Source organism: Ursus arctos, unplaced genomic scaffold (genome assembly GCF_023065955.2).
Source record: "Ursus arctos isolate Adak ecotype North America unplaced genomic scaffold, UrsArc2.0 scaffold_5, whole genome shotgun sequence".
Classification (NCBI taxonomy): Eukaryota; Metazoa; Chordata; class Mammalia; order Carnivora; family Ursidae; genus Ursus; species Ursus arctos.
In genome coordinates, this window is record NW_026623067.1 from 30,196,727 (window position 1) to 30,223,539 (window position 26,813).

At 36.0% G+C, this 26,813-nt stretch overlaps 1 protein-coding gene across 2 annotated transcripts in view; it reads right to left on the minus strand.

Annotated features, from left to right (window-relative positions):
* Positions 1-1,991: 1,991 nt before the first annotated feature.
* Positions 1,992-26,813, minus strand: part of FNIP1 (folliculin interacting protein 1) — a 151,622-nt gene continuing 126,800 nt past the window's right edge. For both annotated transcript variants that reach the window (XM_026507905.4, XM_026507904.4), the window contains 5 exons: positions 22,335-23,760; positions 21,355-21,523; positions 11,369-11,566; positions 7,224-7,339; positions 1,992-4,970 (listed from right to left, as the gene is read on the minus strand). In XM_026507905.4, the coding sequence (XP_026363690.1) occupies positions 4,892-4,970; positions 7,224-7,339; positions 11,369-11,566; positions 21,355-21,523; positions 22,335-23,760 (1,988 nt within the window). In that variant the 3' untranslated portion in view covers positions 1,992-4,891. The remainder of the gene's footprint in view (positions 4,971-7,223; positions 7,340-11,368; positions 11,567-21,354; positions 21,524-22,334; positions 23,761-26,813) is intronic.

Genomic DNA, 26,813 nt, shown 5'->3' on the forward strand with positions numbered 1-26,813 from the left:
GGTCTAGGAATTAGTATTTCTCAAAAGCTACCTAGGTGCTTCTAATATGTGATGAGATTTAAAAACTACTTTAAACTAACTCAGGTTCTGAACTAGTCTGACCCAAATTAATTCCAGCCTCTTCACACAATGAAGGATACTGACTTGTGAGTGCTGGACTAATTGTGTGACACAGGAGTGGCATCACAAGTTTCTTGAGAAAGTATCTCCCTTATATTTACACATTTCAACAATGTGACTCCCTTTGAGACAATTTAGGAAACGTCACCTTTACCAAGATCTGAATATATGAGCACTGAGGTGAATACAGAGACCTATTTTTGGACAGCCCTTGTTAAAATAGTCATTTGGAAAACAATGAAGCTCAAGCCTCTTCAACTTAGTACTCTCCTTAAGAGTAAATCCGTGGGAGGTCTAATCAGTGTTAACCCAGAGATCTGTCTGCAATTTAATGAAGGGATTGGTCTAGGCTCACTCTTTGACCAGAGTCCCTTTGAAAAGAATTCCAAGGGACCAAGTCTCAGGAGACTATGTAGTGAGGGTTGGTAGAAGCTCTGAGCATATGCTTTAAGACCACCAAAGTTCTCCTGACAAATAATGGGTGGGAATTTCACATATTCTTTAAAAATCTCTTTTGGACTGCTTATATCCCCCCCCCCCTTTTTTAAAGGGATGTCTCAAAGGTTAAACATAGAACAAACAAGACCAAGTCCATGGTCTGCACTCCAAAGCAAGGATAAGCAGCTCTACTCTCTCTAACCTCTGCATTTTTGTCTAAATCCTTCCTACTTAAAGCTACAATTCCTCAGCTCCCCTTGCACCTTCACCTCAGGTTTGGTCGGTCCCACATGCCATTCTACTCTCTGTTCTACACTGGCAAAAACAAACAAATACCAGATAATCTTTTACAATACATTTGTCATCACGTACTAGTTGGAAACCATTCTAGTCTGAGAAACAAAACAAACCCTCATGGAAAGACTGTATGATCTCAGATTAAATTCTGTGTTTCAGATTCTTATTACCAGAATCATTCCTCTATGCTTCTCAGAAATGCTCCAAGACTTCTCTAAATTTATATGTGGGAACAGCACATGTCAACACAGGTACCAGTTAAAAACCTCTAAAATATCTGATTGATGCTTCCCAAATACTTGATACTTCCTCTCTCTGCTTTAAGTGCACTTATTTTCTTTGGTCAAATGTAAAATAAAATGGTATGAAAACAGGTACTATTAAAAAGCCACTGGTCTAATCCTGCCTCCTGACCTAACTCTGCCCAAATCAACTGGCCTGAGTAACAGAAGGTAGCATCTCAACAGCCTACTCACAGGGCTGAATCACTGCTGCAGAGCAGGCACTCTGGACTGATGAAAGAGCTTACTTACCCTATAATGAAGATGAAGAGGAATGACTTGCTCAGAGTCATATGCAAATCAGTGAACAAACCAGATTAGAACCCAAACCAACTGGCCGATATTTCGGTTTAATTGTAAAGTCAATGGTAATTTGTATTGAATACAATGTCCTTAACTGGTTTATGTGGCTTCTTCTAAGTTTTAAATGATTTTTAGTTTGTTTTCAAAAAAGCAGTTAAAGAAATTTTCTATTTATCATCATGAGGAACAGGTCAAATGGAACAGTATACCAGTGTATTTTTTGTGACTATATTTTCATTCATAAAAACATAATGTTAAATTCTCCCCACAACAGCTGGGGGCCGTAGTGAGGAGGCTGGACAGATTACCCAGTAATAGCAGCAACCAAGAATTATTGAGCACGTGGGATGTGCCACGCACTGAGATAAATTTTTGACGTTCCTTATTTCACTTGATTCTCACAGCCACCTCAGAAAGTAGATTCTACTAAATACCAGTAAAGAAATTTGGGATTAAAAAAGGACATTATGAACAAGAAAAGAATACACGTGAGCGACACCAGAGTCCATGATATTACATATACCTTAATTACACATGAAATAAAGACCAACATTGTCCATCAAATTGACGTGTATTTATTGCACAAATTTCCCCTAGAACTGGGAGGTTATTATAATACAGGTGTACATTTGAGAAATGTATACAGAACAAGGAACAAGTATGTACATTTTACATATCCCATCATCTAAATAACTTAGAGAAAGCAGAACCATCTCATAAGACATCCACCAGAAATAGGCATTATGTAAAATCGTTTTTTTTTAAGTGATCATCCCCAGTGTATGCCAATTGCAACAAAATGAAATCTGTGCTAGTATGTTTATTGCACTTAACATTTTCAAACTCAATATTAAGACTTATTAATAAAAGCCAGGAATATTTCAAATCAAACTAATTAGTTTATATACAAGGAAAAATTAGTTTTAAATCTATAATGTAAAAGATCCCTTTTTCATTTCCTGTTGCAACAGTTTTTTTTAATTTCCTGTTGAAACAAACAGGTTTTTAAAATATGTAACACATATATGTCTGTACCATAGGAAGTTGAAAAAATTATTTTGAACAGGCCAAAACTCTTTTCACATTTATCATAATGATCACACTTTAAAGAAGCAGCAGCTCATTCCTTGGGCTTTGTGTAAGGAAAAACAAGACTATGATGAAGGTAGTAGAAAGTACAGAAGGTTAGGAATTATAAAACTCAGGAATCCTATAAGGATTAATGATTCTATAAGAAACTATAGGCCTCTTCCTTCTGAGCAAAGCTTTGTTTTTGCTGTTTTTTTTTTCTTTCTTTCTTTGAGAGAGAGAGAGAGTGCGAGCGCGCGAGAGAGGACACAAGTGGGGAGGAGAGGGAGAAGCAGAGAGAACCCTGGGATCATGACCTGAGTCGAAAGCAGACACTTAACTGACTGAGCCACCCCGGTGCCCCACAAAGCTTAGTTTTAAAAGGGAACGGTAGCATGGGCCATCCATTTACTGAAGACTAGATTTTCTAAATGATAATTAGAGATTTCAAATAGGACTTCAAATAGTTTGATGATTAATTAAAAAGAGGAAACAAGCAAAAATAGACATTATCTACCTGCTATATATCATTCTGAACTACAATCAAAAAATAATGTACAGTGGCCCACCTATGAATCTGTCTATATCGTGAATTCTGCCAAACAGATTGATTCATAGAATTCCAAACAGTAAAAGAGGGAAGAATTTCAATAATTAATGGAATAAGAAAATTAAGCCAAACAAAATAGATCCATAAATACTCTTTGACAGCAAGTCATCCATGGGAGACTCAGGTACTAACTGGGACCAGGTGATACGACACAGGGGCAAAAGTGATTGCAGGCACGATTTCAGGTTTACACTCCATAAAAACAACTATTTCTTGTCTAGTTGAAGATTTCTTGAATACATAAAGAACAAGGCAAAATGTGACCCAACACTATAAATTCAAGGCCAAAGACTAAACAAACCACAGAAATTTTCCTTAATTACTGAAAATTCAAACCTCAAGAATGAATGTATTATACAGTAATTATACTTAGTAAGAGAATAAGCAAGTGGGTTTTTTAAGCTAATCAATTAATTATAATGAAAACAGTCCATGAAAGCAGAAACCAGTTTCACGTCTAGCATTAAAAGTATCTTAGATCAGATAAGTAAAGAATAAACTATAATGTAGTATTCAAGTAAACTGAGGTAGTAGAGCATACTGAAAACTTTATCTACCCATCTTTCTATTTACATTACTTACACGAGTTTGGTTCCATATTAGCCTTTCTCATAAGCAACACTCGACAATATATACAAAAACATTAACAACTGAAAAGTCAAAATATCTGAAAAAAAATTGTATTTTGGAAGGGAGGGGCTGTTAGAGAAAAGAGAATAATTTTAAGAGTTAATGAGCTCTTTTAGTGTAAACTGAATATTATGAAGCAGTGAAACAAATATTCAGTTCCTGTGGGGTTAAGAAGGGCTGATACTGAAAGCAAAGGCCTTGGCTACCTGAGCACTTTTAAAGAAAATATTATTTTTCCCAATGCTTTGGTGTAATCTTTAATCCTAATTTTCATTTATTAAATTAGATGCATGTAAATATGTAAATATTAACATTTATAAGAATTAGCTTATACTTATAAACAAAACAAATGATACAAAGTAGTATTCTTATTTTGGGAATCTACATTCCTCAGCCTTAAAAAAAGATCGGCTTTAGTTATATTTTAGGGTATGTGAACAGAAAATCCACCAGAGAGTAACATTTAAACACTATGTACAATTGATACTAGTTGAAAATATTATTTTAAAAAAGGGCATGTTTACCAATCAATCTTGTATTTCTACCTCTGCTTTTTTAAAAAATAGATACATATGTACACTTGGGTGGATAGCATACACACATTTACACTCATTATTCTTGATTTATTATAACTAACAGGCTGTTTAAAATACTTTGAGAAATAACCCAATATTCGCTATTTTGAGTTGAAAAACGAAAGAACAAATAATCAAGCTTTTATAGATCTATCCATACCTTAGAAATAAGGAATTAAAACTAATGAAATGACTTTTTGAGCCATTTAATCGTGAGACATCCGCTGCTATTTATGAGTTTGGCAACACGGGAGTGATCGTATGAAATTCCTTGATGTTATTCATTTAGAAATTTCTATGCTTTGGCTTTTTTAAATGCTTTCCCTCAAAATAATTTATGCTGTTTTAGTTTCTCTTGGTTAAAAGTATACCACCACCCAAAAGTCCAGCCAAAAAGAAAAAGCAATCCAATGATCACACAATATGTACTGCAACGCAAGATACTCAGGCATTTGACTCATTCAGATCGAAGTCTAACAGGGAAAAAAACTGCCATAAATGAATGTTGCATCTACTTCCTTGGTTTCTGTTTAACTTTCTACCGAAGTTAATTTCTAACAACCTTTATATTAAAGAAGTATCTGAGCAACATATGGAGAGTGAGTGCTTGCTACAGCAGCCAGAAGAGGAAGATCACTGGATTCAATCCTGAAATAAAGAAAACAAAAATCTCAGTTTAGGCTTTCTGTGTCTTACAGGCAGTAACTGCTACATACCGTATCTCAGCAGTCAAGAACCTAGGCCACTCTGGCCAAAAGGAAAAGGGTAAGAAGAGAGTTGAAGATAACACAAACTGGAAATGTTTCAATAAGTAAAAACCAGAACAAAAGATTTTTTTAGAAAGAAAGCCACTGAAACACAATAGTAACAAAGTCATGGATGTAAGAAAGCATCTCACTGATCTGCTAATAGACCAGGCATCAGGGCAAGGGACAGTATCTTAAGAAACACAATAAAGTCTAATAATAGAATAATTGTGTCCACCCATACTGTTTTAGATACAATGTTTTTATAGAAGTGCATGGATGGCTCAGTCGGTAAAGCGTCCAACTCTTGGTTTTGGCTCTGGTCATGATTTCAGGGTCGTGAGACAGACCCTGGGCTATGCGCTCAGGGCAAGTGGAGACCACTTGAGATTCTCTCCCTCTCCCTCTGCCCCTCCCCCCTCACGGGTGCTCGTTCACTCTGGCTTTCTCTCAAATAAATAAATAAACAAACAAACAAAATCTTTTTTTAAAAAAAAAAGTACTGGGAAGAAGTAATGGGAGCTTCTTTTTTCTTTTTTCTTTTTTTTTGCTATGGAAGCTTCTTAAAAATACATCGTACCATGAATAATTTATAGGAAAAAAGGGGCCAATAAATATTTAAAAAGTTATGTAGATTTATTCACAGTTAGAGAATAAATCTGAATAAAATCACATTACACTTTTTCAGCTAGTTGCTTGACAAAGATGAAGTTTGGCAATAGCCAGCAGTAGGAAGAGTGTGCTTCCTGCTGTCTGTGAGAATTTATTCTGGTATTTTGGATAACCTTTAGTATTACCTATCACAATAACTAACAATATCCATCAAAACTTTAATACACAGGGGCGCCTGGGTGGCGCAGTCGTTAAGCATCTGCCCTCGGCTCAGGGAGTGATCCCGGCGTTATGGGATCGAGCCCCACATCAGGCTCCTCCGCTAGCAGCCTGCTTCTTCCTCTCCCACTCCCCCTGCTTGTGTTCCCTCTCTCGCTGGCTGTCTCCATCTCTGTCAAATAAATAAATAAAAACTTTAAAAAAAAAATTTAATACACGTGTCCTTTAACCAAAAATTCTATTTCTAAGAATTTATCCTACAAACTTCAAAGATTTATATTCATTCCAGTATTGATTTATAATAGCACAAAACTTGAAAAGAAAATCTAAATTCAACCACATAATGAAATGGTATACAAAAAGTAGCGAGATAAATCAGTATGTACTTAAATGAACATTCACAATATATTAAAAGGCAAGTTGCACAATGATATACAGAAAATAAACCAATTTATACTTTTTATTCCATATATTTAAAAATTCTGTAAGAAGAGACAATCCGTTCATTGTGTTTGGGTGCGGATCAGAAGTTTGGGAAAAGACACTGACAACTTAATTTTCATTTTATGCCAAAATGCACTATAAAATTTGGTTATATGCATATTACATTAAAAACTAGTTTAAATTTTTTTTTAAATGAAGGCATGACACACACAGAATCATCTATATCCAATCTAGACGATGAGGAATAATATTAATGAAAGAATTTAATTTGGTTTCTGACACAGTTGCTCTTTGATGTTGGTTCTCTCTCCCTTCTAAAAAGCTTAATTTAAAAAAGTTCTAGCTTGTTTCAATTTATGCAACTAGGATTTCGGAAATAATTCACACACACACACACACACACACACACACACACACACACACAATAGCCATAGAACATAGGCAAAGTTCTATGTTCAGAATATAATGAAAAGGGGCTAATCAATGTTTCCCACCAATTTCCTGTTCGTCCTTTAGTTAGCATTTTAGAAAATGTCTTCTCCCCAGGGATAATTGCAAAGTAGACAGACATAATATAAAGATAATGGAGAAGGAGTAATAATATGTAGATAATGCACTACCACCCACAGAATGGTGTTACTTCAGTCAGCTCTTTGGATGGCAGCGCAGATGCTGGGAATGATGAGTTTACAACATATGTAAATTACAAGTTTCTCAACGTACTGTAATGGTATAAGGGACATCAGCAGAAACCAAGGATCTGCTTTTATATTGTATAGAGCAACCCAACTGATAACAGTGTCCAACTTCTAAAAGGCAATTCTAGGGAATATTCTTTGCCTAAAGAAAGTGCAATGAGAAAACAAAGCCACAAACATACCCTAGAACCACTCCTAGCTCCTTGACGTGAACACGCATTTGTCCCCTCAGGTACTCAGACAGCATTTTGCTCTTGAAGTATAACTCCTGTAATCGGTCTTCAAGATGCATTACACACTGCAGTTAAGGGGGAAACAAGAACCAAGTAAGAAAATGGTTTCTAACTCTACGTAATGGCAAATTCCAAAGCATCGTTGTTTATGACAATTCAGTTTAGTTATTCCTGCATAAACCAAAACTTGGAGCACATTTTTAAAGCACATAATTTTAGCTAAAGGATTATAATTTTTTTCTAGTTAATATCAAAGATTTAGATCCTACAGAGTTTTTGTTTAAACGTGGTAAATTATACATAATAAAAAATTTACCATTTTTACCATTTTTAAGTGTACAATTGAGAAGCATTAAGTACATCCAAAAGGATATGAAATTATCAACACTACACACTTCCAGAACTTTAAAAAATGTTTTTATTCCAAATCTGATAAATATAACACTCATAAATTGATGCATTTCAAATGTATTTACACAGGAAAAGCTGCTTTCTGCTGTGGAGAGTTAAAGAGAAAAGCTGGCAACAGCTCACAGAACATGCCTCAGTAGTCCTTACTAAAAGAGAGATATTTCTAAGCCAGAACATTAAAAACGAAAACACATACAAGTCATTCATTATCAACTAACTCGCTCAATTTAATAAAATAGGTGATTTTGCATGTGAATTGATGCTATACATTTAATAGTCCATAGTGTGTGGGACTCCTGATCTCAGGGCTATGAGTCTGAGCCTCACATTAGGTGTGGAGCTTACTTAAAAAAACACCAAACTCTTAATAAAAACCCACTTTCTTCTTGGAAAAAACAAAATAGAAATCACACACACACACACACACGTATATATAATTTACATATATCTGTGAATTTACCATATTACCCATTTTTTTTAAGTAAGCTCCATACCCAGTATGGAGCACAAAGCAGGACCTGAACTCACAACCCTGAGATCAAGAACTGAGCTGAGATCAAAAGTCGTATGTCTAACTGACTAAGCTACTCAGGCAACCCCCATATTACCCATTTTTAAGTATACAATTCAGTGGCATTAAATATACATGTTGTGCAACCATCATCGCTACCCATTTCCAGAACTTTTCTTCATTTTCCCAAACATTAACTCTGTATCCATTATATAATAACTCCTCATTCCCTCCTCCTCCAAGCCCTCCGTAATCTCTACTTTCTGTCTCTATGAATGTGCCTATTCTAGAGACCTCATTTAAGTAGCATTCTGTAATATCTGTCCTTTGCACTTATTCTACTTAGCATAATGTGTTCAAGGTTCATCCATATTGTTTCAGAATGTATCAGAATTTCATTCCTTTTCATGGCTGAAATATTCCATTCTATGTATCATACCACATTTTGTTTATCCATTCATTTGTTAATGGACATGAGGGGTTTTCAACTTTTGGCTATGGCAAATAATGCTCCCATAAACATGATGGTACAATTTTTTGAGTCCCTGCTTTCAACTGTCTTGAGTATAAACCCAGAGGTAGAATCGCTGGATCACAGGGCAATACAATGTTAAACTTCTTGAGGAACTGCCAAAGTATTTTCCACAGCAGCTGCACCATTTTACATTCCCACCAACGATGCACAAGGGTTCCAATTTCTCCAGATTTTGGCTAATACTTGTTATTTTTGTGTTTTTGATCACAGCCACACTTATGGGTGTGAAGGAGTATCTCACTGTGGTTTTGATTTGTACTTCCCTGAAGATCTTTTCATATGCTCATTGACCATGCATACATCTTCTTTAGAGAAATGTCTATTTTTAAATTGAGTTTTTCTTTGTTATTCTGGATACCAATCTCTTTGAACATATAAGATTTACAAATATTTTCTCCTGCTCTGCAGGTTGTCTTTTCCCTTGTTGACAGTATCCTTTGGCGGATAAAAATTTTTGGTGGACATGGACAAAAGTCCCATGTATCTGTTCTTTACTTTTTTTTTTTTTTAAAGATTTTATTTATTTATTCGACAGAGAGAGAGACAGCCAGCGAGAGAGGGAACACAAGCAGGGGGAGTGGGAGAGGAAGAAGCAGGCTCATAGCGGAGGAGCCTGATGTGGGGCTTGATCCCGGAACGCCGGGATCACGCCCTGAGCCGAAGGCAGACGCTTAACTGCTGTGCCACCCAGGCGCCCCTGTTCTTTACTTTTGTTGCCTGTGCTTTTGGTGTTAAATCCAAGAAATCCCTGCCAAATCAAATGCCATTAAGATTATCCCCCATGTTTTCTTGAACAGTTTTACAGATAGTTTAAGCACTTAAGTTTCAATTTAAGTCAGATTCAAGTTTGTGTTCATTTCTGTTTATGGCATAAAGGGTTCAACTTCATTCTTTTACATGTGGATATCCAGTTTTCTCAGCATGATTTATTGCAAGGGCTCCTTTCCTCTTTGAATGGTCTTGGCTCCCTTGTCCAAAACCAACTGACCATATAAGTAAGGGTTTATTTGGGGGCTATTATATTCTATTGGCCTATATGTCTGTCCTTATGCCAGTATCACACCGTTTTGATTGTTGCCACTTTGTAGTAAGTTTTGAAGTTGGGAGGTGTGAGTCCTCCATCTTTGTTCTTCTTTTTTATGATTGTTTTGGCTCTTCAGGTCCCTTGAGAGACCATGCATTTAGGATGAGTCTATTTCTTAAAAAAAAGGAAGTCATTGGGATTTTTTATAAGGATTGCACTGAATCAGTATATTAGTTTGGGTAGTACTGTGATCTTAATAATACTATGTCTTCCAATCTATGAACACAAAACGTCTTTATTTATGTCTTCTCTAATTTCTTTCAGCAACGTTTTCTAGTTTTCAGTATACAAGTCTTTTGTCCATGGTAAAATTTATTACTAAGTAATTTATTCTTTTGCTGCTCTTTTAAGTGCTTTCTTAATTTCCATTTTAGACTGTTCATTACTAGTGTATGTAAATGGAACTACCTTTGCATGCTGATTTTGTATCTTGTAATTTTGGTGAATTCATTTTTAGTTCTATCAGTTTTTTTGTGGAATCTTTAAGTTTTCTACATTTAAGATTATGTCATCTGCAGAGATAATTTTACTTCTTCCTTTCCAATTTGGATGCCTTTCATTTTTTTTTTAACTTATGTAGCTTAGGTAACTTTTTTAATTTAACTGCTCTGGCTAGGGCTTTTTTTTAACTTAGGTAACTTTTTTAACTTAATTGCTCTGGCTAGGGCTTTCTAGTACTCTGATGAATATAAGTGGTGAAAGCGGGCATCCATGTCTTGCCCGTGATCACAGGGGTAAAACTTTCAATATTTCACCAATGAGAATAAGGTTAGCTGTGGTTTTGTCATATGTGGCCTTTATCATGTTGATCTACAGAGGTTTTTAAGTAAGCTGTATTATATTTGTCCTACCAAGAAAAAAAAAAACTTTGAAAGTTGGAAATGATGTCTTCAGTAAGAGGTTATTCAGTATTATGAAGAGGTTCATACAAAGTTCTGATAGGACAATGAGGCTCTGGAAAGCACTGGCATACAGCACAAAGCTTTGGGACACTGCATGTCCATACCTTACATGAAACTAGTCAGGCACTAAATTCTAGCTGCCGAAACCATACAATATATAGATATGTACATATCCCCTTCTGTCTTAGTCGGCTTGGGCTGCCATTACAAAAATGGCACAGATTCAGTGATTTAAACAACAGAAAATTATTTTCTCATAGTTCTGGAGGCTGGAAGTGTGAAGGTCAGGGTGCTAGCATGTTCCAGTTCAGGCATGAACTCTCACCTGGGCACGCAGACTGCCTCTGGATCTGTCCTCACAATCTCTCTTCCTTTTCTTAAGAGATCCACGAATCCCATCACAAGGGCTCCACCCTCATCAACTAATCTAACCCTAATTACCTCCCAAAGGCCCATCTCCAAACACCATCATACAGGGTGTTAGGGTTTCAACACGTGGATTTTAGAGGAACACAAACCTTCAATCCATAACATGGACATGTTTCCGGGAACCAGCGATGAACTAACAGCAATATTCAATGTAGGCACATACTAAATAACGTTCAGTCACCTATCAGAGTGCTGAATAATTTAAGCCTTATACATACTTACAAAATTTGGAGACAAGTTATGTTTATAAAGCTGAAGAGTGGAATGAAGCAGGTTGGACACAAGACTGGAAACCAATACTTCCTTTCCCAATTTATTATCTGTCATTCGTCTCTGGCTACTGGCCACTTGAACAGTCCATTTATCCATATCTGCTATAATACAGACAGCTTCTGCTATTGGTTCATCCAACACTGGATGCTGGAAAAAAGAATTCACCTTATGATAAGCAAATGAAGTTTTCAAATAAATGTTAATGAAAATAAGGCAAGGAAGAGATATTAAACAAAAACAGAATAAAAGAATATTAAATTCTGGTAGCTATTGCCAAAGAATCCTTGACAATGGAAAATGGAATATTTAATTAACTCAGTAATAAATACCCTGAGATACCTTATAGAAATCATCACTGGGGGCACCTGGGCGGCATTGGTTAAACATCTGACACAGGTCATGATCTCAGAGTCAGGCTCCACACTCAATGGGGAGTCTGCATGAGATTCTCTCTCTCCCTCTCTCTCTGCCCCTCTCCCCCCCAACAAATAAATCTTAAAAAAAAAAAAAAAAAAAAAAGGAAAAAAAAGAAATCACTGTAGAGATTCACTGCCAGAACTTTGTACTCTTAAGTTTTTATTTAAATATTTCAACATTTAAACATTAATATTTAAAAAATAGATACAAAAAGAATTCACATGAGCAAGTCATAGGTAAGGTTCTGTACTACTAGCCCAACTCGTCAGACATTAATTTGCTTGAGCACCTCAAAGGCTATCATTTGATTACATGAAATACCTTGCTGCTTATGTTCCCTGGGTTTTCCTATTTTACCACAATGTATATCCACCAGTATGGCTAACAGCAATTAAAAAGGAAACAAATCACCAGGTACTAACATGGCTTCCAAGGGTTAAGTCGGAAAAAAAGTCATTAAACACCCAGACACACGTGCACACATACACCCACATATGCATATTATCTCCATCCCAGTTACATTTTTTTAATTAATATCTGTATCTAAACGAGAGAAAATAGAAAATGAATAGAAAAATAATAAATAGAAAAATGTAAATACTCAAATCAGACTCTATCATGAAGATCTTTGTGAAGTATGGAATATTAAGAGTATGAATAATGATGCCTTTTTGCTTTTATGTATCTTTATTCTGTTTGAATTTCTATCAGAAGCATTTATCTAAATGATACTTTTATAATTAGAAAGTTTAAGGCACAATGAAAAATACTTTAAACTAACATATACAAATAAAAGGCCCACAGGATGTGGCTGTACCCCTGGGTTCTCATGGTTTATACACAAAGACCAAAATTGACAATTAAGTACAAAGCACCACTATCAAAAAGAAATGATGGTGAAAGAAAGAAAGAAAGAGAGAGAGAGAAAGACAGGAAGAAAGATCCTACAGTGCTTGATATTTCAACATCTTCCTATATTTGGTAAGCTAAGGATTTATTCACCACTGGCCATACAGAATAGCAGTCATAAAATTGAGATTAAAAACTGTGATTTGAAATACTTGGACCCAGTGGCCTTTTTCCTTTCAACTTGTACTGTTACAATTTTATAGCAAAGAAAGTAGGTTTGCTCCTTGGCAAACCTAGGTTTGGCATGCCCAAAGGCTATCCCTTTGCCCAGTAAATGAACAACCACTATGAGTAAGGCTTTTGGCTTGATGCTAAGTAAACAAAGACAATGGAGCTCACAGTCCTGTGTGGGAGATAAAAATAAATACAACTGGCTATAAAAAGACATATGTGTAACAGACAAAACAGATCTCAAATGCTGGGGTATCAGAGGAGGACAATAATGGGTTCTTGTGTGAGTGAGAGTTTCACAGTAGAAGTGACACAGGGACGTAACATTTAAGTACGGATTGGACTGCTGATGAAAAATCAGAGAGGAATATGGATAATTCTGTAAGAGAGAATATCATGAGAAGACTTAGAGACATAAGTAGATGCATGTGACTAAATTAGTGAAATGTGATACTGTGAAGTGGTGAAGAAGAGAAAGGCAAAGAAAAAGCCTGGAAAGATACACTGTGAAAACTTTCCATGAAACTCTATACTTGGTATTTGTTTTTATAAAATAGTACTCAAATATTTCTTATTCACCTCTTACCAAGAATATAACATTTTTCAATTTATCAACTTAATTACTGAAATATAATTTTGGAAATGGTACAGACATCTAAAGATGTAAGGTATACTTTACATTTTTAAGAAACAAAATAACAGTAAACATTTTAATGTAAGTATTTCTATGGTTATAAAAGAAAAATAAGGCAGGAGGCATGATCAAATAACCAAAATGGAATAACAAACTGTTAAAGGCAGACACTACTTTCAAAAGCAGTAGGCATCTTTAGGAGATGATATTTATGAAGGGGGTACATCCATTATCCTCAAAAGGAAATGCCTGAACAGATAATGAGGAAATGACTACAACATACACCTTGTTTAAAAGGTTACAAACCACTTTAGAAATTAACTTTATAGCCCTTCAATCAAAAGGCATGTGGCTAAGATTTTTCTTTTGTTTCCCCTTTTTTTCCCACAAGTCTTTATTTACATTCCAGTTAGTTAACATACAGTGTTAATATTAGTTTCAGGTGTACAATATAGTGAATCATCCCTTCCATGCAACACCTGGTGCTCATCACAACTAGTGCACTCCTTAATCCGTATTACCGATTTCCTCTTCCCACCTCCACCCATTCCTCTCCAATAACTACCAGTTTGTTCTCTATAGTTAAGAGTCTGTTTCTTGGTCTGCTTTTCTTTTTTGTTTGTTAAATGATTTATCTAACCAAAACCAATAAAAGCTACCTTTTGGTAAAGAAAAGGAAAATGGTTCCAAGTCAGGAGTCTCCCAAGGGAGAATGGCCTAAATACCAAGCTTATGATCAGAAATAATTCAAATCAAAATTGCTTTAGAAGTTGTTGAAGGGGGGGGGGCAGTGCCAGTCATTCATTCTGACTGCTTGTTTTCAATGGACTGTCATATGCCATGTCCCAATCAGATAAAATTTCTGTTTAGACAATCCCAGTCTTTCTTTTCATCATCAACTTTTGGAAAAGAAAGCTTGTAACAAATGGGAGCATATTCTCAAGTAAGACCTTGTAGTGGCTTCCTCCACAATCTTTACTGAGCTTGTATCCAGCTTCAGATACTTCCCAGTCATAAAATGGAAGTAATTTATGTGAGAGAGAAACAGTAAATATAAAGCTTTATTTTTCTTAAACCTTCTTTTCTGAGTTTCATGACTTCTATAATACAAATTCATCCACAACCCTACCAGCCTTTTCTCTCTCCGAGGCATTTCAGAATGTTATGAATGTTTTGATGGTTATCAAAACAAGTATTGGCAAGGCTGTGAAGAAAAGAGAACCCTTGTGCACTGTAAGTGGGAATGTAAATTGGTGCAGCCACTATGGAAAACAGTATGGAGGTTCCTCAAAAAATTAAAAACAGAACTACCATATCCTCTAGCAATACCACTTCTAGGTATACATATATTCAGACATGAAAACAGGCTATCAAAGAAGTATCTACACTCCCATGTTCATTGCACCATTATTCACACTAGCCAAGACATTAATAATTGAATGGATAAAGAAGATGAGATACACACACACACACACACACGCACACATACACACAGAGGAATAGTACTGCACCATGAGAAAGATGGAAACCCTGCCATTTGCAACAATACAAATGGAACTTGAGGGCATTATGCTACGTGAACTAAGACAGAGAAAGACAAATACTGTATAATCTCACATACCTAGAATCTAAAAAAAAAAAAAATTAATTAAAAGAAACAGAGAAGAGATTGGTGGGTGATAGGGGCCGGGGAGGGGAGGATGGAAGAAATGGGTGAAGTTGGTCAAAAGGTACAAACTTCCAGTCATAAGACAAGTAGGTTCTGGACATGTAATGTACAGCATGGAGACCATACTTAACAACACTGTATTGTATATTTGAAAGTTGCTAAGGGAATAGATCTTAAAAGTTCTCATCAAAAGAGGGGTGTGTGGGTGGCTCAGTCAAATATCTGACTCTTGATTTCAGCTCAGATCATGATCTCAGGGGTCTTGAGATCCAGCCCAGTGCTGGGCTCCTCACTCAGTGGGGAGTCTGCTGGAGAGTCTCTCTCCCTCTCCCTTTGCCCCTCCCCTGCTCAAGTGTACACACTCTCTCTTTCAAATAAATAATCTTTTAAAAAAAAGTTTTCAACACAAGAAAAAAATGTATAACTATATGAGGTGATGGTTGTTAACTAAATTTAGTGTGGTAATTTAATATACATATATTAAATCATGTTGTACTCCTTAAACTAATACATTATATGTCAATTACATATCAAAATAAAACTGGGATAAAAAAAGTTGAGCAATAGGAGAATGGTAAGAAAAACTAAGCTTATGACAAAACCTTAGTAACCAATAAACATTAGAAGCAATGTTTACAAAGTATGTTAATAATATGGGGAAATTCTCTTACATCAACTGTTAATAAAAGCAGAATTCAAAACATTAAATATAATACCATATATATACAGTAGGTATACATACATATATACACATACATACACATGTATTTTATATACATGTATAACTCATAAAAATACATATTTATGCATAAAAATGTAAATTTTAGTTTTACTCTATAGCAGGAAAATTGTGGCAAATCTAGCTAAAAACAAAGTTTGTGAAAAAAATTAACAAAACCCTATATACATATCTAACATATATAAAAAATGTGTATCTGTAAAAAATGTGTATATAGATAGATAGATATAAAAGGCCGTAGTTACATATGTATACACACACACACGCACGCACACACATAGAATAACGATGACAAGATGTAAGACAGAGAGTACCTAATACATACAAAACACAACACACTATAACTCTGGTATATAAACATATAAACATTAGTATCACTTTCATTACAGCCAAGGAAACTGAGGTTCTATAAGATTAAGTATCTCGTCTTAAGAGACACAGATAGGAAGTGGCCAAGTCTGGGTTTTATCAGATGCCACATACTATATAATGACTAGAAGAGGTTTTTACATTAAGAATGGCTGCTATCAAAAACTAATGATGTACTATATGCTGGCTAATTGAACATAATAATGCAAATAAGTTAATTTAAAAAAAAGAATGGCTGCCAATAACTGGTAGAGCTGGGAAAACTTGTTTAAGCTTTCTACACATTTCAATCTTTTATACAGTAAATATATATTTAATTTGGTAATAAGAAAAATGCCACTTTCTTAGAAACTGAGGAGAAAAAGAAAAGACACTCTACTAATACAGTTCAGAAGAATAAGATTTTATTTTTTTAAAAAAAGTACTATCCTCATGATTTATCTATTAAAAGGCTCCTATGGGGTTTTCCATGTAGGCACATAAGAAATAGTTCTCATGTTAAATGTGATGGTGATAAATAATAAGCACACAATTAAAATCATTAAATATAAACTTTATACATCAATAGAGAAAAACGAATGATAAAAAAAATCCAACCGGTTAGTGCTAAGATTAAGTCTGGTATTTTAGTTTTCACTTCTTCAAAATTTTCTGTGATCTGCTTTGATAGTAAAATATGTTATATAATTAAATGAAAATATAAGAGGGAAAGACTAGAAACCCAATTACAAAAACAGAGGGCAGGAGACAGAAAGCTCTTACTTTTTACCATAATGGAATGATTCCAAGAGCAAAAGAAGTAGGACTACTAATATAAAAGTCTTGCAAGCTTTGTTAATGCCAATTTTGCTATTTTATTTATATCGACCTTTGTTCATCTGTTTTAGAGACAGTGTTTTGTATATATTAAGCACAGAAGCTTAAGAGCATTGCTGAAGAACAGGCAGATCAGGACTGATTTCTAGCTCTGCCATCCCCTATCTAATGTAACTTCAAACAGCTCTCTGCGCTGTATCTGAAATACAGAAATGATAAAAGTACCATAAAATTAAGTGAGGTATTACGTTTAAGTACCTGGCACACATTAAGGCTATAATAAAAATTAAATGCTTATTATTATTATTATTACTATTCCTCCTATTCCTAAGGTAAAAACCCTTTAAACTGAAATGTTTTGTCTTCAATAGGAGACAGTCACCCCTTGCAATTCCAGAGGCAACATTAAAGAACATAGTGTGTGCTAACGGGTATAGATGGTGAGGAAAAAAAAGAGACTGAACGACCGATATCAAGCATAAAGAAAGACAAGAGGGCACAAAGAGCATTATAAGGACCCACATCAGATTTCCTAACCAAGTATTTCAACAAATACTTACTGAGTACTCTGTCAGGCAATGGGAAGACAGAATTGAAAAAAAAAAAAAAGAAAAAGTTGCTATACTCTGAAGAACAAATACCATTCACTGATATAAATTCTGTGAAGCATTAAATTACTTCATTAGTATCTTCCTCAGGCATTTATTTTTTTATGTGTTGTACTATACTTATTCATATACGTATGTCCCTTACTTCCTCCATTACTGAGTAAATAACTTCAGGTCAGAAGCTATTTCTTTTTCATCTATATATCCCTTGGACTATCAGCACCATGTTCAGAACACAGTATGTCAGTATTTATCTGACTGGTGTTAAAGGGTTGAGCAAGATGCCTTTTAAATATAAAGAACATGAGTTTTGATAAGTTTTCCTTCAAACTTTGTTTTTATATAGATTTTTCTGAATTTCCCTACTATACAATAAAACACCAAACTTTACAACTTAAGATAATTTACTACAAACACAGGAGATTTAAACCTTTCTGGATAATAATTAAGGGAATGCTTGCTCAATAAGCCATATTTTCTCACCCATGATTTTCCAGTTGGCTTTCTCCATTCCTTTTTAAAAAACGTTGTTCTTGCAAGGGGAAAGGAGAAGGTTTTGTTAAAAAAAAATGTTAGAATGACACATGGAATTGAAGAAAGAAATTGAAAATTCAACAAAAGCTGGAGACTTCAATACTCCATGATCAATGAACAATGGAACAACTACACAAAAAAATCAGCAAGAATGTGGAAAAATCAGCAAGAATGTAAAAACCTAAAGGCTATCAACCAACTTGACCTGATATCTAGAGTACATTCCGCCCAACAATAGGCAGCTATTTTTTTAACTACACCTGGAACATTCTCCAGGATACACCACATGCTGGGCCGTAAAACAAGACTCAGTAATTTTAAAAGGACTAAAATCATACAAAGTCTGTTCTCTGACGACAATGGAACTAATTTAGAAAACAAGAAGAGGAAATTTAAGAATTCCACAAGTATTTGGAGATCAAAAACATACTTCTACATAACCCATGGGTCAAAGAAATGGCAAGGGAAATTAGAAAATAGAAAATATTTTGAAGTGAATGAAAATGAAAACAAAAGATTAAAATTTATGAGCTCCGGTTAAAGCAGTGCTTAGAGGACAATTTAGAGCTAAATGCCTATGTGTGAAAAGAAAACTACTTCAAATTAATAACCTAATCTTCCACCTTAAAAAAAGAGCAAACTATATCCACAGCAAGCAGAAGGGAAGAAATAATAAAGATGAGAATAGAAATTAATGAAAGACAAAAAAAGAGAGAGAGAAAATGAGTGAAAACAAAAGTTGTTTTCTTTGAAAAGATTAACAAAATTAACACACCTTCAGCTAGGATAGGAATCAGAAAACAACTTCTATAAAGAGCCAGACAGAGAAAATATTTTAGGCTCTAGAGGCTATAAGTTCTCTGTCTCGATGACTCAACCCTGCTCCTGAAGCAGGAAAACAGTGACAAAGTAAATAAATAAATTGGTGTAATCATGGTCCAATAAAACTTAATTTAAAAAAGCAAGCCTATTCATCCCATGGGCCACAGCCTACTCATCTTTGATGCATATGGGCCAAAAGTAACTATTAACGAAGTCAAGCCATGAATGAAATCTTCTTTGGAATATTCCGCTTTTAGGAGGGGAAAAAAAGGAAAAGCACAGGTTACAATAATCAGGAACGAAAGAGGGGACATAACCAATGAACTTACAGAAATTAAAAAGATTATAAATGGGGGCGCCTGGGTGGCTCAGTTGGTTAAGTGTCTGCCTTTGGCTCAGGTCATGATCCTGGAGTCCTGGGACCCAGCCCCAAATCTGGCTCCCTGCTCAATGGGGAGTCCGCTTTTCCCTCTCCCTCTGCCCCTCCCTGCCAATCGTGCTCTCTCTTCCTCTCTCTTTCTCAAATAAATAAAATATTTGAAAAAAAAAATTTTTAAAGATTATAAATGTATGCTATGAACCATTTTATTCCAACAAATAAATGAGATCACTTAAATGTAACTAACTCCTAGAAAGATAAAAATTATCAAAATTGACTCAGGAAGAAATGGAAAACTGGAATAGATCTAGAACAAGAAATTGAATCAGCATTTTAAAATATTCTCATTTTAAAAAGTCCAGGTCCAAATGACTTCACAGGTGAATTATATCAAACATTTGGAGAAAAAATACCAATCTTCCAGAAACTCTTCCAGAAAATAGAGGAGGGAACACACCCCATCTCATTCTATGAGGCAAGTATTATTCTGATATTAAAGCTAGACAAACATATCACAAAAAAGCTATAGACTGATATCCCTCATGAATACAGATTCTAAAATTCACAATAAAATATTAGCAAATCATATCTAGTAATATATAAAAAGGTGGGATTACCAGGTGGGATTTTTTTCCCTAGGAATACAGGAGTTGGTTAATGTCTAAAAATCTAACACATCTAATGTAACCTATCACATTAACAGATTAAGGAAGAAAAACTAAATGATCATATCAATAGGCACAGAAAATGTACTAGACAAAAATGCCACATCCATTCATGATTTAAAGGTGGAGGGAACAAAGAAACTAGGTCTAGAAGGAAACTTTCTCCATTTGATAAAGGGCATCTATAAGAATCCCACAGCTAACATCATACTTAATAATGAAAGAGTCGATGTTTTCCCCTAGTATCTGCAAGAAGACAAAGATGTCCACTATTAGTACTTCTATGCAACACTGTACTGAAGGTTCTAGCCCATACAATCAGGCTAGAAAGACAAAAGGCATCCAGACTGGAAAGGAAGATGCAAGCCTATTCATCGATCATGCAAGTGTATGTAGAAAAACCTAAGGAATCCACATAAAACTACAAGAACTAATAAAAGAGTTCAGCAAGGCTGGGGCACCTGGGTGGCGCAGTTGGTTAAGCATCCGACTCCTGGTATGGGCTCAGGTCCTGATCTCAGGGTCATGAGATCGAGCCCCGTGTCAGGCTCCACACTCAATGCAAAGTCTGCTTAAGACTCTGTCGCCCTCTCCCTCTGCCCCTCCCCCACACGTTCCCTCTCTCTCTAAAATAAATAAATCTTAAAAAAAAAAAGAGTTCAGGCCGGTGATGGGTGTTAAGGAGGGCATGAATTGCATGGAGCGCTGGGTGTTACATACAAACAATGAATCATGGATCACTACATCAAAAACTAATGATGTACTGTATGGTGACTAATATAACATAATAAAAAATTTAAAAAAAAGTTCAGCAAGGTAGAAGAATATAAGATCAGTATACAAAAATCAATTGTACTTCTATATATAAGCAATGAGCAATGTGAAAATGAAATTGAGAAAATAACTGCATTCACATTTAAGCATTTGCAATTTTTTGATATTATAAATGGTCTGATGATGAACATCTATGAATACATACAATACATTCTGTATTTCAGATTTCTATTTGTATAGAGTCCTATAACTCTCTATATTTGCTTTCATGGTGACAGGTACAAACGTGCAGGTGCAAAAGTGAGAGATTAAGAGAACAATGATTATGTTACATAGTGAAGTATGACCAAAAATATAAGGTAACTTGGTGATTCTACCGGTTAACAAAATTCATTCTAAATAAATTCAAGAGCAGTGAAGGTAACTCACCTGCACAGCATGAGACAAATCAGATACCAGACACTGACGGAACCTCTCGTCATTCCCAATTCCTTGAAGAACAAAGTCAGGCACATAAGATGAGCAGTAGCCACCCAACAAGGACCTCCCAAAGTTGGCAATGTTGGGCTGAACAGCACTCACTTCAATTAACTTTGACCTGGAAGAAAGGCCCCAAAAGAAGGCATATCCAATTAGAAATAACATATTTGATCAATAAAAATATTTTTGGACTCTACTAGTCCATATTTCTAGTAGCACCATTTTCTACAAAATATACTCAGAGTAAAATCATCCTTAAGTAAAAACTGGCCTAAGTGATCAATCAGACCACAAAATACTCCTTCCTATCCAGAAAAGAAGGTGGATGAACAACTATGTAATGACGTGAGTATAAATCTTTCATAAAAGACATCTGGAATGCTGTCTCTTGTGTATGTAATACATTCTTAATACAATCAGAAAAATGAAAACCATCATCCAAAACAAAGTAGTTAAGTATTAAATGCATCACAAAGCACGGAATATAACATTTCTCAAATATGAATCTTCTCTTTGTACACTTGACCCAGAGGATACATTTCCTATTTTCCTTTTAGTCTTGGCCAAACTTATTTCTAACAGCCATTTCCCACCTTCTCTGTGATTACCTCTTTCTAGTTGTTGGGCTCAACACAAGTCCATATTTGGGGGCATAATTCACCCCTAAATGACTTGAAAACTCCTAAGCAGTAAGGAATCCTCTACATACAAACACGCTTTTCTTTAATGCCTTCACAGAAACTTCCTGGGGTGCCTAGGGGGCTTAGTCTTTAATCTTTCCTTAAAAACACATGGTAATAGAAGACAATCTGTCCAGGACAATAATCTCTTCTTTTATATTAGTTACCACCAACCTTCAGAGACCATCTAAACAGAAGAATGGTACCTATTTACATAGGGTCTATTATAGGTTAAAACTTCCTACTTACCCAGGAAAAGGTATCTCATCTTCTTCTGCCCAATCTTCTTGCTCTCCTCCATAGTAACTGCTTACTTGTCTAGTCATATCATGACCTGTATCTTCACTTTCACTATCCCCAAGGGCACTATCTGAACTTTCATTTCTTGGAATGTCCCATTCGGTTCCTACAGCAATTTTTTTCTCTGAACTCTCTTTATCCCCATGGGGGACAAGAATGGAGAGTGTATCTCTTTGGTCCTGCTGAGGAAAGCAGGTTTTACATGAATCCTGGTGAACTGTTTCTACACATTTACAAAATTCACTGTTCTGTTTGCTATTTTTTGTACACAATCCTTTTGAAAATTCTAATATACAGCAGTGTTCTTTACTGTCTGTACTTGTTTTAACTGCAATAATATCATCAATAGTCCTGGTTTCAATTGAATCATCATTAAAATATTCATCAAATAAGCTCATGCTTTCTGGGTCTGAATGATTCCAACAGGGAAGTTCACAGGTCTCTCCAGAAACCATGTTTGGTATATCAGACTCGCTGGATTGGTCCTTAGTTGTTTGTTTAGTTTCTTGATGCTGCTGATCAATAGCCCCTCCTTCTTCCTTCAGTGGTTTGGTGTGGTGCCTGGTAATCTGATCCACCACTGCCTGACTCCGGAGTTCAGTATCTGAGTCAGGTGACATAGAATCTCCAATCAAGAAGGTAACCTTTGTCTGTGATGCTTCACAAGAAAATGCAGCAGTCACAAGCTTATCTGGAGGTTTTTTTTCCACGACCATTCCTGTGGATCTCAACACTTTGCCTGTGTGGTTACCTGAACCCAGCAATTCCTCATCATGCCATGTTTCCTCTGCTGGCTCTAAGCCTGATTTTGACAAGGCACATTTGTCTACTGGAGCAGATCCTGTGCAAACAACTGTCTCTAACTTGGTATCAAGGCAAGTTCTTAATTTATCTCTGAACTGTTTAACACGAACAGCATTTTCTTCTTGGCAGTCAGAGGGAGAAATCATTCGACACTCATCTGAAATTCCTAGCAGCTCCTTAGAGCTGTTTTGAATGTCTTCTCTCTCTTGTTGTGAAACATTCTCTATATTTTGCCCAAGTAGTGGACGACTACAATATTTACAGCTACAATTAGGAGTCCTTGTTTCTTCTGGGTCTTTAAAGAGCAAACTGCTTTTGTTTCTATGCATTGTGATAAGCACATACTCAGATTCTTCTATTTCACCTTTCTCTAAAGTGGTAGTAATTACTGTGCCTGGCATAACGATGGCTTCATCTTCTCCATTTTCTAAAAGATGGGTTTCTTGAAGTTCAGAGCATCTTATAAAATAAGTAAGAAAATAAAGCAGCCTCTGGACCATGTCTTGTCGTTTGCCAACCACCACAGTCCTGGCTAACCGTACAGGAGAACCAATAGCGCCATACAAGTCACCTGCGATGGAAAAATCAGTTAATGGACACATCCTCTCCTCACATAGCCAAGCAGGCTGTTTCCAATGATCAGACACCTACTCTTATTGTATGAGGGCTAGTTCAGATTTTACTCTTAGTTCTTTAATAGGCGAGTGACTATTCAAGAGGATAGGATGAGATAAATGGTATTTACCAAAGAGAAAGGTGAATAGAGGAGTTTTCTAGTTTCCTCTTTAAGTAGCTCCTGTGGTTCTGAAACCTCAACCAGACAGTCAATTGTGAAAGTCACAGTGACCAAGAATATTCTCTGGGCCAGGCCTCATGCAGAGCACTTCGCCGGGGCAGAGAAGTACTACTTAAAGAACTATGTGCAAAAGGATTCTACAGCTGCATCTAATGCAGAGAAGAGAAAGCACAGTACCTACTGGGGGCAAGGAGAAAAGGGAGTAGTGGTAGAATGTGGAGCAGAACTGGAGTAGTCACATCACACACTTGACCTTTCTTGATTAAATCACATCCCTGAACCTTAACTGTTGTTGCCCTACTCAGGACCCCAAACCATGTTTTTAAAAGCCCTTCTATTTCCTAGAGGGTTGGGTACTCAGAAAAGACAAAAAAGGACAGGAAGAGTGAGACCTATTCTGAGTAAGAGGAAAAGAAAGGGCAACATATTCAGCGATGTGGTTCATTTTCACTTTTGTATCCACGCTAGACACCAACAGCCATTACATAAGAAAAGGGCGATGGGAACCTAAGAGTTATCAATGTAATTTCTGTATTTATGCTATAGCTCAAATTAGATGAAGAAAAAGGTGCCAAAGTACACTTAAAAATAGAGAATACAAAGCCATTAATTTAAATTTAATTCAGTTTTAGCAAGTTGTCTGTATACATACTTTAAAGCCTAACTCCCACACTTTTTAAAGGAACAAACATAAATAAGTCTCATAAATATAGGCTAGAGACAGTATTATGACAATTTTTCTCCTCTGATTAATACACTGGCTCTAATGCCATCATGCCACTGTTCAAAACTACTCCTAAGGTTCTCATGAATTACCAAATAAACTGAACTGCTTTGATGTTACAAGTGAGTCTTTCCTGACGGGTTCCACTTTACTTTTCCAGTTTTATCTTCTTATAGTTACACTTTTTTCATTATTATTCACACTAAGTCCCACTTAAAGCAGACTACTTAAACCAGAACACTGAATCAACTCAGCACTCTTAACACTTGGACCCCTTTCCTCATGCTATGTGCTTGCCCTTTCCTCTGTTTCTCTGCCAGTCCAAAGCTTCCCACCCAAGCATCCTTCCTTGGGCAAAAGTAAGCTTCCCTAACTGAAATTTCACTGAACTTTTCATTTCTCTTATAGTTTCTCTTAAAGTTCCTCTTTAAAGTGTCATTATTGTCCTCATATTTATTACCTTCAGTAATAAACTGTCCACTTATTTTAAAAGATTTTATTTATTTATTTGAGAGAGAGAGAGTGCATGCATGCACAGTGGGGAGGGGCAGAAGGAGTGAGAAGCACGCTCCGCACTGAGCAGGGAGCCCACAAAGGGGCTCAATCCCAGGACCCTGAGATCATGACCAGAACCAAAGGCAGACACTTAACCTACTGACCCACCCAGAAGCCCCTAAACTGTCCACTTGTTTGTTTGTTTGTTTAAAGATTTTATTTATTTGAAAGACAGAATGAGAGACACAGCAAGAGAGAGCACAAAAACGGGGGAGTGTCAGAGGGAGAAGCAGACACCCCGCTGCGTCCCCTGAGACTCCAGGATCACGACCTGAGCCAAAGGCAGTCGCTTAACTAAGCCACAAAAGGGCCCTAAACTGTCCACTTCTTGAGGCCAAGAACTGCATTTCATCTTTATATGCTCCAGTGTTCTTAGCATAGGGCCTTATATATGTTATGCACTCAATTAATGATTGTAGAACTGAAGATAAATTTGAAATGTCCAAATAAATAAAATGCCACTGAATTACTTGATTTGAAAAAAAACTAAGTTAATACCCATAACGGTATACTACCCAGCATATTAAAGGCATGGACTATTACTATAAACAACATAGGCAAATCTCAAAATAATTATGTTGAATGAAAAATGTCAGACCCTGCCCCAAAAAAGCATGTACTATATGATTCCATTTATTTCTAGAAAATACAAACTAACCTATAGCGATAGAAAGCAGACCAGCAGCTGCCTGGGTATGGGGTGGTGAGTGGAAGGTGAATAAGGAGTGGGGAGGAACAGGAAGGTGGGATTACAAAAGGGCATGAGGAAACTCTTGGCAGTGATGTTTACCATCTTGATTTTGGTGATGGTTTCAGAGGTATTTATACTTTGACATACATATCAATACTTACAAAATTGTATATATATACATGTTTGCTATGTGTCAATTATTCCTTGATAAAGTAGAAGAAAGTAAAGGAGGGATGGAGAGGGGGAAGAAAGAGAGAGGGAGGGAAGTTACATGAATAAGCTACATGACAACTTTCCTGGCAAGCTCACTCATCAGCACAACCTAAGAGAAGTTTCTATCAAGTCATCAAAATGTTCTTGTTGGACTCCTCCCCCATGACCTAATAGCAATAGAGTAGGAGCAGGAGTAACAGCAGTCGCATTTACCAGACACTGTTCAAAGCACTTTACAGGTATTCTCTAATTTAATTGTCATAACTTTATGAAGTATGTACTATATATTTTTATCCCCACATTATAAACAAAGAGACAGTGACTCACGTGTGGTCTGCCTCGACTCACATCTTCCACTTTTAAGCGCCATGCTACAATGCCTTCCCAATGACTGTCAACTCATCAACTATCCCTTCTCTCCTTGGTTACCCATTTATTTAACAGGTCCTCACACTAAGGGAAACATTTTCCAAAATTACTCAACAAACAAGCAAAAGTTGAAAACAGAAACCTCAATGACTGCTTCTCAGTTAACCAAATTTATTTTAGCCATCATAGATGACTGTGATTCATTCTTTCTAGGCAAAGTACATAACATAAAACACCCTAAATACCCTGACATGAGTAAATCAGTCATGATCCTGC